General features: G+C 37.3%; 1 protein-coding gene across 3 annotated transcripts in view; it reads right to left on the reverse strand.

Moving 5' to 3' along the window:
* Positions 1 to 3,449: 3,449 nt before the first annotated feature.
* Positions 3,450 to 15,234, reverse strand: part of LOC120517703 (casein kinase I) — a 49,426-nt gene continuing 37,641 nt past the window's right edge. Inside the window, exons 7-10 of one of the 3 annotated variants that reach the window (XM_039740151.1) lie at positions 13,950 to 14,121; positions 13,321 to 13,460; positions 9,401 to 9,468; positions 3,450 to 4,020 (exon numbers count right to left, since the gene is read on the reverse strand). In XM_039740151.1, the coding sequence (XP_039596085.1) occupies positions 9,436 to 9,468; positions 13,321 to 13,460; positions 13,950 to 14,121 (345 nt within the window). In that variant the 3' untranslated portion in view covers positions 3,450 to 4,020; positions 9,401 to 9,435. Of the gene's footprint in view, positions 4,021 to 9,400; positions 9,469 to 12,898; positions 12,935 to 13,320; positions 13,461 to 13,949; positions 14,122 to 15,234 lie in introns of those variants that run through there. The other 2 variants (XM_039740150.1, XM_039740152.1) reach the window with 2 other exon arrangements.

Genomic DNA, 15,234 nt, shown 5'->3' on the forward strand with positions numbered 1-15,234 from the left:
ACTGGAATGTTTAAAGATTGTGTTGTAAGGTTCAGTCCATGAATTGAATCTCAAGAGAAATCCAAGTAGTACCTACAGTAGTCCTACACGTCTGCTGCCTTGAATGAAGCCACCAGTGACTCCCCCTCTTATTATCCTGCCCTTACTTTGATTAATTTAAGGACTCCACCCAAAAAAACAACATTATACTTATGTTACCCCAGGTACTTAAAAAAAATTCCTAAGCTCTCACTGTAATCTCACATTTTCATATAGAAAGTAGGCAAGAAAGTTCAGGATTCAAAAGCTGTGGCAGGAGGCCAGTGCAGCACAACAGCAAACACCGAATCATCCATAGAAAAGTCACCTTCCTCGTGTCACATTATCCATGTGCAAACCTGTCCAGTTGCTTACAACGTCCAAAATTTGTTTGTTCACGGTGGTGAGGAAGTGCACAAGTGTCTGACCCGAACACCCGGCTGCCCCCTCTGATTGGTCAGAACTCCTCCTGATTCACTGGCTGAAATGAAAACTCCACGTGTGTTCTTTGCTTCAAGATGAGGAACTCTGGACATTGTGAGTAAAAGACTGGCTGGCATTGCGTGTGGAATATGCAACAAGAGTAATGCAAGACGTACCCACAGACGCCGATATTCTCCATACTGCGACCACTAGAAACATTCTTGCCTTCTTCCTGCATGAACATGAGATTAAAATTTTTCCCTGGCAGTCACTATAAACCACATGGGGGAACATTTAAGCAAAATATCATTTTAGGGTTGAGTGCTCCTTTTCAGTGTTTCCCAAACTCGGTCTTGGGGACCCCCTGTGGCTGCAGGTTTTTCTTCCCACCAGCATCCTAGTCAGTGACACCACCTGGTAGCCCTGAGCTCATTAGCTGGATTTTTTTTTCTCTTATTTGGACATTCAGAAAAAGAACAGCAGCATGAATTTTATAAGATATTTAGAAATATTTCTGCTTTTGCTATTGATTTAAATGCTTAACTCTTTTGTTGGTTTCATTAAGTATTTTGCCCTCTCGGTGCAGTTTTTTCCCCTGCATTGTATCTTAATGACAATTTAAAATGAGCAGAGCAGACACCCAGGAAAACAACACGGAATAATCATTTACTAATTAGTGGGCCTGACACTAAAGTAGTTTGATGGATTAAACAAACAATTAGAACACCTGGAAAAGTAGAATGAAAATCAAGATGAAAATACTGTAAAAAAAAAAAAAAATAAATAAAAAAAAAAAATACATGATTCCCATATAACTGCTTGGTACATTTTAATATTTTTTTTAACTAAACTTAGTTTTCTAATTTCTATATTGTTCCCAATAACACATCACTCAATTACACAGGACCGAGGTGGGGAAGCACTGCTTTCAAGTGACCACGCATGTCATTTAGGTTTCAAGACTGACAACTTAATCCACCATCTAAAAAGGTGAGCCAGCGTCACACCACGTAACATCAACTCTGACGTCACGTCCCACCTATCCTTGCTGGATCTTGTTACCTTGAAGATCGCACGTTACTCCGTCTAAATTTTATTGTGTTTGCAGGGTCAATAAACGTGAAGCATCTGTCCTGGCATGGGGTGTCAGGTAAGACACTTGTGTGGATCCACAGTTTTCATGAATTTCTCTTATGGCTCACCTCCATTTTATGGGTATTGTACTCCGTGTCAGCTCTCTTAACCAAATCAATTAAGTCCCCGAGGACACCACAGTACTGTACAGGACTTTGTCACAGCAAGTCAAGGACAGTTGTGACACACACCTAACATAATGTAAATGAAGACCACGGGAACACGGAGGGAAGGCTGTGAAGTGAGACGGAGGGACGGCTTTACCTGCAAGTGTGCCCTCGCAATGAAACAAACCCAGAAAACAAAAAGGGTACAAGTAATCATTAATTTATTTACATAAATTTAAAGTACACAAATACAGTGGCAATACAAATGAGAGAAACCTTACAAGGCCAGCAGATTACCAACACATGGGACCCTACATAACCACTATGTGTGAAAGAGAAGATGCCCGAGACAAGCAGATTTCTTTTGCCTATTTTCAATAAAAACGGCGCAGGAAGAGAACTCTCCAGGTGCACCAAGATGGGGCTGAAAGGCCTCGATCAATCCTTGCTCCCATTCCCTTCTCCTGAAGCAGCGAATACTCTATTACTACTACTTTGGCCAAAGGGGGCACTAGCAAGGGGGCTCCAACTGGAGTTATATATAGAAAAGTAGAAGTTAATAATAGTCATGAAATAAAGCAGACCATTCCAGGTAGCAACTCTGCCACCAGCCTGGAATTCTGCCGCTGAAATTTAGTGTGCACGCCTCAATATTCAGAAATTAAAACCACCAAAGACCACTCGAGCGGAATGGAACGTCTTGGTGAAAACGGTGTCATCTGGCACACACAAATTAAAAAATAAGAACAATGTACTTAAATATTGGACAGCATTAACAAGTAACAGTCTTGAAGAGTGAAGTACTAACCTTTAACTTGTGAGATAATGAATTTAAATTCTGGGTTCTCCAGGTATCAAAAGTAGGTGAAAAAGTAGACCGAGTGCTGGTGCATTTAAAATGAAAAGAGCCCATCGAGTTCATTCCATTATTAATGAACTGCTTTTCATTGACAACTGGCCATAATGTGCCTCTAAAGAAAGCAAGAGAAGAACAAAAAAAATTAGCCGTTAAAAAATGGAGGCTCAGACGTGCACCTTGAAATGTTACATGAGGCATCAACACTAAAGCCTTATTAAATATAAGATGCCTGCTGTCTTTTTTGTTTTTTTAAATAAGGCATGATACGGGAGAATAAAGGAGTAGCTAGATTCACAGGAGAGCAAATGAAAACATTTACAATTCTATTGTACAGGTTTTATTATTTCACAGCTTTGAAACAGCGTCAAAACAAAAACAAAAAAAAAAAAAACTGAAAGAACTGAAACACAACGTTAAAGGAATACATTTTAAAAGGAGCCATTCAGTGGGAGTGAGGGAAAGAGGGAACTACTAGCAAACTACTTTTATTATTAATTAAAATAATGAGTAAAAAAAAAAAAAAAAAATTAACTTAAAACTTTACACTTGGCCCACTTCCTCCTGCCATGCACTGCACTGGTTGACATAGCATTGCTTTTCATGTTCTTGTTGTGGATGTTACAAGGCGCCACTGTGCCGACCCCTCCGAGTACTTTATTGCACACATTTCAAAATGGCAACCGGAGATTTATTTCTCTCTCATATTTAAAACATGGAACAACAACATAAAAAATCATAGGACTGGGCAACAAAACCCACCAACTAACACTCCAAAAAAAAGAAGAAAAAAGTGGTTTGATAGAAGAGAAAGCAGATAAAGGTCCTTACAAAAAGGAGGTTAAAAAAAATTAAATCCACAAGGATCAGCCCCTGCACGTTATGAGGAATTTCAAGTCTTGAAGTTTGCGTTTTTTTTTTCTTTTTAAATTCGGTACTTTTGTTGTATAATCACAGACGATAAAGCGAGAACATTGACACACTACCCATCTACACAGACTTGGGCCTGCTGAATTTTAGCTTAATACAAAAAACCCTTTAAAGTGAGTTAATGTCTATCATCATACAGTAGGATAATAAAACTGGTACGTTTTTGCCAACAATGGAGGGAGAAAAATGGCAGTTCATTTCACGCAGTCGCTTCATTTGGTAAACCACTTCTCAAACCAGCTTTGGCTGCAAGTTGCACTTTGCGCACAGCAGGCGACAATTCAGGCAAGAACCCCTTGGCCAAGGAGGCCATGCGTACAGCAAGTATATTCCTTTAGTCGATCTTCTCAGAAAGTGTCTCAAGTTTGTTTGTTCTTAAAAGGCATGAACACCACTTTTTGCTCAATTTAGGTTACTTGTGTTGCGCTAGTGAAGCTGTTGGAATTAGACTAGTAAAGATCAGCCATGCATCATCTGCCCTCCATGGCGACCGATTTTCTTTCATCGGGGTACAGCAGACTGGAGCCCGCTCGGGGTCACACGTGACAAGATCTGTACAGAAAGAGGGGGGGAGAGAGAAAGTGTTAGACATTGCATGGTGGCGGCGTGGGGACTCGCGATATGCCACATATGTGTGGATGAAGACGGAGATGAAGCGAGGCTGTGCATTCTTGTAAGGAGTTTGGTTAAATAACTGATTCTGGAGTGTGCTCTTTTAGGAAGATGATTTCATGAAATGAGCACAGCAAGGCAATGCTGACAAATCTTACCTTGACATTTTTACAGAATGCAAGACATGGACTCCAGCTACACACTTTGTCAAGTCAACTGTCATGAATGCTGCCCCCACATCCAAAGTGCAAAATGACCACAAATGTTTTACCTTCCACCAAAGACCAAAGTACCAAACAGCAGACATTTTCACCCCTTAATGCTCTGTTTATGTGGCAGCTGTTGACCATGCAACTTTATCGTGAATTCAATTCCCTTATCTTTAAAGTGTAAAGTGGATCCATAAGAACAGGTCTTTAAATGCTGTGTAAATCTTTGAAGTTTAAACACAGACAAGCGACAATACAAACATCTTTAAAAGAAAGGACCACAGGATGAAGAGACAGGAAAAAAAAAAAAAAAACATTTGAGTGGGCAAAACTGGCGCATCTGGTCAATAATGTCAGGCCCATTGAGCCAAATGAAGCCACAGACAAGAGGATCCTGCCTGGCCACTGCGGCACCCAACTCACTCTGTTCAATGTTACATACAAGAGACATGTCTCTCAGTTACAGAAAGGGCACACACATGGAAGACAATTTCAAATGAAACCGAAGTCAACATTAAAATGTAGGCCAATTGCTCATCTCAACTCAAATTCACCAAATGTAACCTGTGCAAAGATACTGGTGGTTGCACTGTGATATAAAGATTAACATCATTAATTGTTAAGTTTCTTTAAGTGAGCAAATATATGGATGAGATCTTTGATAATTTAACTTTCAAGAGGGCAGCTATGGAGGAATTTTTCAGACAAAATTAAATAAATAAATGTGCAAATAAATAAAAGTACTGTGAAATGTGAGCATAAATACATAAGTGTCATGAAATGAGTGCCTAAATAAATAAATGTCATGAAATGACAGCATAAATAAATGTGTCACGAAATATGTTTTTTGCTGCTTATTTATTTCATTTTGTCTGTAACATTCCTCCAAACTGTCATGAAATACGACTTGAAATAAAACTGTCACTTTCACTCGTCAAAGTTGAGAGGGTGGGCTCTAACACGCCCTCTAGTTACTGATTGGTGAATCGATAGCACAAGAATGAATTCAAAAAATGCTTACTACTGCCGAAGAAATTACGTATTTCAGAAACCAACATCTGATAATACAAACCAAGGTTTAAGGCCAAACTAGCGAAATGTAAAAAAAAAAAAACTATGTAACATAAATGTGTTAAAAACAACATCATGCCTGGGGGAGATGTAACTAACTGTATATTCTCAACTCTGACGAAAAATACGGAACAATGTTGAGTTGGATAATGTATGCCACCCCGCCCCCACTATAAAGAAAAATAGCTATACATACAAAAATATTTACAATATTAAAATATTGCTTCTGCATGCTGTAGATATCATTACACATTACACATACTCTTAAACTAGAGAAACACTGAAAATTAAATAAAAGCAAGTGAAATGACTACATAAAAAGATTGTGCATACAAGGGCTACAGAAAGCTGATCAGTTTCAATATGTGCATAAAAGTTTTGCTTTGAAATCTTTGAAAACTGTTGATATGCTTTGGCCTCCTGTGACATCAGAAAGAGTGGGTGGGTGCTGGAAGATATTTAAACTTATTAAAGTTATTCATATGAATTACAACTACTCAATATTATTGTTAAACTGTTACTTTGTGATCTCCAGTTTTCTCATTTAGCAACAGTGCCACAACCTTAACGCTAATTCTCTATTTCCTCCATCAGTGTTCTCTGACCTTTTATGCTGCAAAGTTACTGGTGACAGGCGTCAACCACTGGTGCTACTAGCTGCACGTTGCATTTTAATAACATATAAAACAAGTGCCGTCTAACTGTTGCATTTACTCTTCCTCATACACAAGGACCAGCTTATCTGAGTAACAGAAGAGCATCACTACTTATGGACATCTTTCTTGCCACTGATTCAAGTTTCTTCCCTGGTTGCCACATACAATTTGTCTATGGTAAACTATTCTATATTCTTTGTAAAAAAAGCAATGAGGAATGAGGTCTTTAATGAGGACTCAATATTAGCATCTTGCATTTGCAGGAGTGCGTATCTTCATCTTTGCAACAGCACTTAAGGCAATGGCTCCAAGAGAATACATGGTACAGCTCCGACTTGTACTTAAAGTACTTGGCTGCTTTATGATAAAAAGTCAACCCAGCGCTGTGTTTTCAAAGCAAATGGCAGCCCAGTTTCTAACAACTGAAAGGTCCTGCCCCTTGTCCACAACAGCCATGTTACATAGGTGCATTAACTTTCCTTTCATAAATGAGTTCAGTGGCATCTCCTCAATCAGGGAAAGCGGGGCTCAGTCCTCACCTCAATAATTTAACATATAATTAAAATGACTAAGTTGAGCTTGCTGTAAACATCATTAGCAAACGCTCTATGGCTTGAAAGAGATGCAAAAGTGACAACAGGATTTTAGAAATTTTGGAAAATTTCTGTTTAATTTTAATAAAACTTTCATTTCCGGGGTTTTGATTGTTGCTCAATACGAGGGTAAAATGTATTTAAATGATTTTAGCATATGGCTGCAATGTCACAAAATATGAAAAAAGCAAAAGGGTCTGCATACTTTCTGAACACATTTTATGAAACAACTGCTGAAACACTTGACACGCACTTCCAGTTTATGCATTAGCTATCAGATATATTTACATTTATAATGAACCATTTTATTACTGGTTTTATTTGGCATTAGATCAATCAACAAGCAGTCACATGGTGCCGTTAAACAAGTGTGTAGACTGTCTATGAGTACTTGTGCATTTAGGATTTAGATAAACACTACTGAATGACATTTAACCAGATGTGTACATTTAATATTTTAAATAAAATGATTTTAATTTCCACAATACAATGAATGTAGCACAGTAAACATGGAAATTAAGAGTATATTAAGAAACAATCTTTAGAAGTGGAGTGTTTTTAAACTACCAAAATATCAGCTTGCCACTTGACCTTACCTCACAAAATCACCCCGGTGTGCCAATGTTCTTATAATCTGCCTCGGATCACGAGGTCTCAGGCACTCAGCATCTCTAGCTGGCAACGACTCTGTATCTTACAATAAGTTACTAGCATAGTAACTGTGGATTAGGAGTGTATTCTGTGGGTAATGCCTGATGTTTTAACATTTCAAGATAATACCCAGGTTTACTTTAACACTGAAATTTAACCCACAAGGCCCCTGCTTTAGCATCAGCGGGATTCAGAATGACAAGTTGATGTCTATGGTGGAAGGTGTAAGCAATTACAGCCATCACATGCATGAGTAGTAGCAGCATTTTCTAAGTGTGCTCAATGTTATTAAAAAATGCATTTATACAAACAACTTCTAAACACCATTAAAATGTTACTATAAATAACCACTTTGAGAAAAGTCTCTCCTCTGGACTTTTACTAAACACATTTTACTTTCCTGCATTTCCCTCTTTACTGGAAAGGACAACTGTACACAATACTCATTTCATTTATTGCATATCACTTCAACAGCCAGGCGGCACGGTGGCACAGTGGGAACGCTGCTGCCTCACAGTAAGGAGACCTGGGTTTGCTTCCCGGGTCCTCCCTGCATGGAGTTTGCATGTTCTCGCCGTGTCTGTGTGGGTTTCCTCTGGAGCTCCAGTTTCCTCCCACAGTCCAAAGACATGCAGGTAAGGTGCATTGGCGATCCGAAATTGTCCCTAGTGTGTGTGTGTGTGTGCCCTGCCCAGAGTTTATTTCCTGCCTTGTGCCCTGTGTTGGCTGGGACTGACTCCAGCAGACCCCCCCCATGACCCTGTAGTTAGGATAGAGCGGGTTGGATAATGGATGGATGGACGGACTTCAACAGCCGTAAGATGGCTCAAATGCTAGTTAGTATTAAATGCTTCTTTTGGCATTTGTTAAAAGGTATGTGGGAGTAGAGTGAAGAAACAAAATTAAATTTAGTGGGGAGGTGTACACAGAGATATACAGTATGAGCAATCCATTGTAGAAGGCAGGCGCCTCATTCAGTAATTTTAAAGGAGCCTGCCGTTAAAAATAAAGCAAATTAGTTGGATATTAGTGAAAATTAGGGGAGTAAAGTGAAACCAATCCATGATTTCATGCAACAGTGAGTCCGTAACTGGATTCAGATGACTTCATTTTCAATACTGTATGTTTCTTATATTTCACTTTTGTGGAATACTGTTTTCTTAGAATGAGACATTATAACTGCATGCACATTTTTACAACTATCAAGAATTTGTGTTACTATTAATTCAGCCAAAAGGCAGATTTTTTTGGAAGGAAAAAAAAAAAAAAAAGGTCTGTACACAAATAAAAATTACCTGAGCACAGTAAAAATATTGCAAAGCCAAGCAGCCACTCCCAGACAAAAGTGCAGATGGACAAGCAGTTAGGAGAGTGTGGTTGAATGCAGGAAGCAACGTCAGCCAGGTTATGCTTCATAAGCTATGACACCTTTTCCATTTTGCACACATTAGTTTCATCAAGCAACTGGAAACTTATTCTGTTTCATGCATAATCATGGTAAACATCAATGTAGGGGGAGAGGGAAAAAAAAAATAAAAAGACGACCCAATACTTCCAATTAAATACTAGAAACCATGTGAGATGGGCATGCCATACAAGTGCTTGAGGGTAAAATTTTCATGGCATTATTTTTACCTTGGATATTACTATAAGTCTTAATAAATAGCCCACAGGAGCTGGGCATTCAGAAGGGTAAGGATAAAGAAAAATCTGAGCATCTAGAGACTGCTGTTCAGTACAATAATATTTAGAGTTTATCTGGAACAACAACAATGAAATGCGCCAGCCTCTAGACATTTCCGATTAGGTGCATGCATCAGTCGCCAATGATAAAACCAGGGGCTTTAAGCTAAATAAGAAACTAAATTAAAAAAAAAAAAAATAATTGAACATTTAAATTTCCTTTGGATTTTTAAAAAATGAAAACTTTTAAAATAAGGCCAGATAATACAATCCAAAAATGGGGTAGTTAATCTTTTGTTACAATGTAACAAAAATGCAATGTGAACAATGGGTAAGGCAATACTTGGAGGATTGGGGAGGAGAAAGAAGGTGGTGAAAAGGAGAACAGCATGTTCATAAGGGATGTGGTACACCTGCCAGAGTCTAGTTTATATGATGGGACCCGGCTCAAACTCACCCAGTGCTGCCTTCAAACAAGAACGTGGCGAGCAGCTACTTGCTGTGGTGTTCGAAGGGAATGCTATTCTGAGGTGGGGGGGAAAAGACAGCCATTTGTGAAGAATACATATAACGGCTAGTAAATAATATCTAAAAAAACAATTTAGTAATCCAATTATTCTTAAAGGTCCAACAGCTATAAACTGAATACTCTTGCATTTTAAATAAGCAGGAGAGAATTACTGTCAGAAGAGTTTTGTTTTAATGCCCAGGGACATGAGACAGCAGAATTTAAAATGGCTATGGTTTTTGTCTGATTAAAGTGAAATGGTTCTCTTCTGGGCAGTAGCTTTTAATTAAATGGGTATAAAAGTGCGTCTGGACAACACTACATGAATCACAAAGTTGACAAAATCTGTATTACTAAAGCTAATGGCAGAAGGAAGAAAAAATATTTTATATCAGGATTTCTAAGGTTTAAGTTTTGTTTAAACACACAAATTCTTGGAATGCATTTCGTCCCGATTATTGCTGGATTACCAAATCATGCATAGGAAATCGGTTATGATGCAAAACTTTGTTAAAAAAAAAAAAAAAGTTTTAAAAAAGGTCAGAACTAACGAGACTTGTCCTGCTGGTACATCAATGATGGAGGACACACCTAAACCCACAAATACAGTATGCGAAAAGGACAAAAAGACCTATAAAGAACACCTGAACAGCCCACCCCCCAAGAAAAAAAACAAACTTTTTTGCCAACAGCAAGCTTAGCCACAAGACAATGACCACTACACATTAGTGCCAATGCAGCAAGCAAATTAACTAAAGCCAGAGAGACACTAGAGAAATTTGCATTGTTTTTGTGGAAAAGCTATTCATAGCTGGATTTGCCAAAAAAAGACAAAATGGTAGCATTCAGAACTTTTGTCAGTTCAGCAAAATGAACATACAAAACCCATTTGTATTACTTTGTACTTAGTATTTCACACATTTTTTTCACATTTAGAGTCAAAGCTGTAGAACAGATCCGATTTTAGAATAATTCTAGAAAATAAAAAAGTTCCTTTTATCAATTAAATAAAATAAGCTAAACATTTCTGGGGAAATATTCAAGCGACAAACACCGGCTTCTTCAGCATGCACATTTTGTTCAATGTCCATAGCCACTAGATGGCAGTAGCATTAAAAAAAGCTCAGGTTTATTAATGGGCAAAAAGACAATTTCATCTTCTGAAGGAGATGTCACATTAAAAAGGCACAAAGTTCAGGCACACATTTCTTAATCACTGAAGAAAGTCACGCAGGGCCAATCTTAACTACAGACTGGCTCTTGCTTTCTCACAGAACACTACTCTTTTCTGTTTCTGCACTAGAGTCCTGCATTAGGTTGGTTATCGACAGACACTGTGGCTAACAGGTGAATTATGGGACTTTTTTTTTTTTTTTGCAGATGGTGGTGTAGTCCAAAAACAGCAATGCAAGGCAAATGAGGAAGAAACATGAAACTTTATGTAATAATATGACTCTAAAAGCTGATGGAAGCTATTCTTCCTGCCTTCTAACAATATTCTAATAGTATAGAATTATTAGATTCAGAGAATTTTAAATAACTGACAAGATATCTGGAGTCATGTTCAGAAATTGCTGTTACTGATTGAGAAATGCCAACATAACAGAAAGCTACTTCTCTACGACAACCACAAAACATAAAAATGTTTTAGGTTCTTATTGTAATTAAAACAATTACATATTTTTAGAACATTTTACTGTACCATTATGTCTTACGTCATGTTAAAAGACCCCTGAAAATGCAGAATTATTTGCTCCTTCAAAAGCAACACAGAACCTTGCACTTTAAACAAGTTACATGTTGCTTTTTCACCTTGAATAAAAACACTTAGGGGGGGTAGAAAGAGAAAAAAAAATACACTACCACCTCTCCTGAGCAAGTACATGAGAAAACATGCAACGAAGCAAAGGTGAAGAGAAAATAAAGAACATAGCTTGTGAGGGAGAAGAACGACAATATTCAGTTACCATTAAAGCAGACTTGACAGCAAATGAATATGCAAGCCAAGTCATGCATACTAGTCAAGCGACTGGTTACAGGGGACAGACGGTCACAAGATGCTTATTTTAACAGAACACTCAGCTACTTATGTGTTTGCAATGCTAGAGTACGGACTCCATTTAACTATCTGGTAAAGACATAAACAGAACAATGGATTATTTATTGGGGAGCTAAGATTACCAATCAAAGGTTTGGACTGGACTTGAATGTACTGTATTGTTTTCATAAAACCTCCAAATCAAAAGATTATGTCTAAGATTATATCTAAATATTTGGTTTGATACTGAAACAAATTTTGAACATGAAGCCTATTAATGAACTTCTGAAAACACAGATTTAGTTTTAATTTTTTTGAAAAGACAAGCACTTTTAGAACATTAGTAAAATTCTACTTGAGTAATATTTTGAAGTAACGCTACTCTTTCTTGAGTACAATTTGTGGCCACTCTACCCACCTCTGGTAACAACCAAAAACACACTTCAAGGCAGAGTAATAGCTGTGATGAGGTGCTAGAGCAAAATACTTGGTATCCACTGTCATCGGACTTAAATGAACAGAAATGGAATGGGATAAATGAAGGGACAGAAGCCACCAAAAGCTCAGAATACATGGGGGCTCCTTCAAGATTGTTAAAACCAGCATCCCAAATGCCTACCTCATAGAGGAGGCTGAAAGAATGTCAAGAGTTATTTCATAGTTTAGAGGTCTTTACTATTATTCTAAAATATAGAAAAAGGCGAAAATAAAAAAAACATTCCAAAAATAGGTGTCCAAACCGTTGACTGGTTTCATGTAATGATTTTTATTGGACAGAGTTTTTAAAGTCTGCAGCATTTCCATCCTAATACAGAGGGCAGCTGTACTTTCACCAGGCTTGTTTCCCTGAATGGAGGCAGATGCAGAAAGATAAGCAATTTTGAAGTATGTAGCTGAACACATTATCATCTGTTCTACATGGTCATTTTTAAATTATTACTTAAAATGAAGTTCAAACTTACAAATGGCTACTCTAATTCTTGACTAACCGTATTCATTTTAAAACAAGAAAGATGTAGAGTTCAGCTCAGGGTGCGGAATTAGTGCTAGTTCTATGCCTTGTTTCTGGTACAGTTCTTGTGCTGCAGATATGGGTCAAAAGCATTTCTACAAAATTACACCCCTGCAGGACTGTGGTCTGTGTACCTTCTAGTGTGTCTGATTACATTTTTTAGGCCAATACTGCAGTTCTGAAGGATCTTTGTTGTATTTAGTTACATTATTGTAACTAAAATCCATTATATGAATTTGTAAGGTCTAAAAAAATAATTGCAGCTATAATAAATTAATCATTTTCTTACACACACCACCAAAAATAATCTAAATGACAAAAATGCAGCTTCTGATAAATGATTTCTCTTTAACTCACAGTTTTACCATTTTGAGAGACTTCTTTTATTGCTAATCATTGCTACTAACCATATTTAGTACTTTGCCTCTCCAGTCTGGGGGAAAAAAGAAAAAAAAAAAATCAAAAGTTTGGTGCCACGACGTCTTATGTGTAACTTTCCTCAAACAACAGATATTTAAACAAATAATGAGCGTGTAATAAAAACAAGCAGAATATTTGCTGACAAGTGTCAAGCCTTTGTTAAACATGCTGCACCATGCCCATATAGGATGTTATGTACAGTTTATGGAAAGCAAATTGTGTCCAAAATTGAGACGCTATCACTACAAGGCGATCCTAAGTGTACAAAGATACTTTTCACATATGTATAAAATTCACTTGTCTAAAATCTAAAATAAAATCACTTCAAAGAAAGGTTAAACCAATTTACCATTTCAGAGTGAAAATTACATTAGAGCAAAATGGAGAGTTTGTCCGCACCTGTGATGTTGACATACGTGAGGTATCTTGCCGCCCAGTGAGATCTGAAGATGATATGTTGACAGGAGCGCCACGATGCAATCTCATACTGACTTTTCGCTCTCTCTCCATTCCAGATACTGGACGGGGTGAAGTGTTTGCTGGACAGAGTAAGACATACAAATCTCTACTAAACAAAACTTAGCGTCATACAGCAGTCAAGGGTAAAATGCAAACAAGTTAGTAATGCCAGCTTTGAGGGTGTGCTACTATGTGACACCTAAGCCTTAAATGCCAAATGAGCACAATCTCTAGGATATAAATTAATAAATACTGCCAACAAGGACTCTTCGTCAGTGAGAAAGAAATAAAGTTTTGACCTGTTGCTATCACAGAATCTATTAAAAATATTACAACACGTAAGCTATAAGAACAAACTCAATTTGTATTATATGAAAAGAGAAATAAGTGTTTTCACATAAATTTGTTACCAGAGCCATCACTCTTTACCACTATGTGCTTAATAAGGATTTTAGATCACTAAAATTATTTGAACTGACAAAATATACTAAGCACTAAAGTGAGACAAAGTTTAAAATAAAAAAAATCAAAATACAGCTATAGATAAATGAATATGTAATTTAACAAACCAGTATGTGATGTGGGTGTGAGAGGGGTTGGGGGAGCAACGTCTTGTGTTCCTCTTGGCCTCCCGGAGGCAGTGGAGGGAAGTCCCCTGGTTGCTGGGTTGCGTGTGTGCCTCATTCTCTCCTCTCTTTCCCTTCTTTCACGCTCAGCATCTTCAGCTGCTCTGTTAGCACCCTGCAAATACATGAATACAAAACGGAGAAAGACTTCAGTTCAAAGTTGCTTTCCTCAACCTAGACAGACATTTTCCACTTCAGCATAATAATTACACAAAAAAACAAAATAAACTATGATAAAAAAACCAACTCGTATGCAGGAACACTTCCAGATTCATCATAAAAGGTCTGCAATGACTACCTTTTTCCTATGAATTTAAATTCTGTCAATTAAAACCACTGAGGATATTGTCAATTACTCTCAATACATGCAATTGCTTTGTGTAAAAATGTACGCTTACGAGAATGAGTTAGAAATTACATCTATACTGTCTCATTCCTGAGCTGGTCACCTACATGAGGATCCATACTATGTTAAATCCATTAATAAATTAAATAGTACAAGTTCAGAAAAAAAAAAACTACCCACATACTATATAAACCTACCATTCAACCAGAATTTTCTTTTTAACTTTAAAGCCTACTGGGCTTTAATTATTGATGCTTCTTAAAAGCTCAAAGGAAACAGACTAAAAGTAATCCAACCATTTGATATGATCGAAATCAAACAATACTGTTTGCATTTGACCTGGATTGGGCTGGACAGTTTCTGCAAACTGTAATTCAGATTCTTAAAGCTTACAAGAGCTTTGAGTCCTGTCTATTTGCCAACCTGCTCTGGGAAAAATTGAATTTCAGGAGCGGTCAGAAACTGGCAGGATAAGCACTATAAAACAGCAGATGGACAAACCCACAGATGAGGGAACATGGAGTAGAACTCCAAGTACACAGGCTTGTTTTCTCTATCTTGCCAAATGATTGGCATAAGTGTAACAGAAAGTAAGCACAGGCAGTTGACAGTATAATTAAACTTTAATAAAAAAAAACATAAAATAAGCAAGTCCCAAATTAAGAGTACTTGTGACATGAACGTTCAGTGTGCCAAAGCACTGCCATATAAAAAAAATCTAGCCTAAGTAAACGAATATTACATTTTGATAGTACCTACCTTTTGAACAAATCAATTAAAATTTTTTTTTTTTTTTTTTATAAAGAAAATTATTACTGTTAAGTGTTTGGCAGTCACTTGACTGTCACCAAAAAATGTTCACTCAAAAGGGAAAAAAAAAAG

This window comes from Polypterus senegalus, chromosome 17 (genome assembly GCF_016835505.1).
Source record: "Polypterus senegalus isolate Bchr_013 chromosome 17, ASM1683550v1, whole genome shotgun sequence".
NCBI classification, from domain to species: Eukaryota; Metazoa; Chordata; class Cladistia; order Polypteriformes; family Polypteridae; genus Polypterus; species Polypterus senegalus.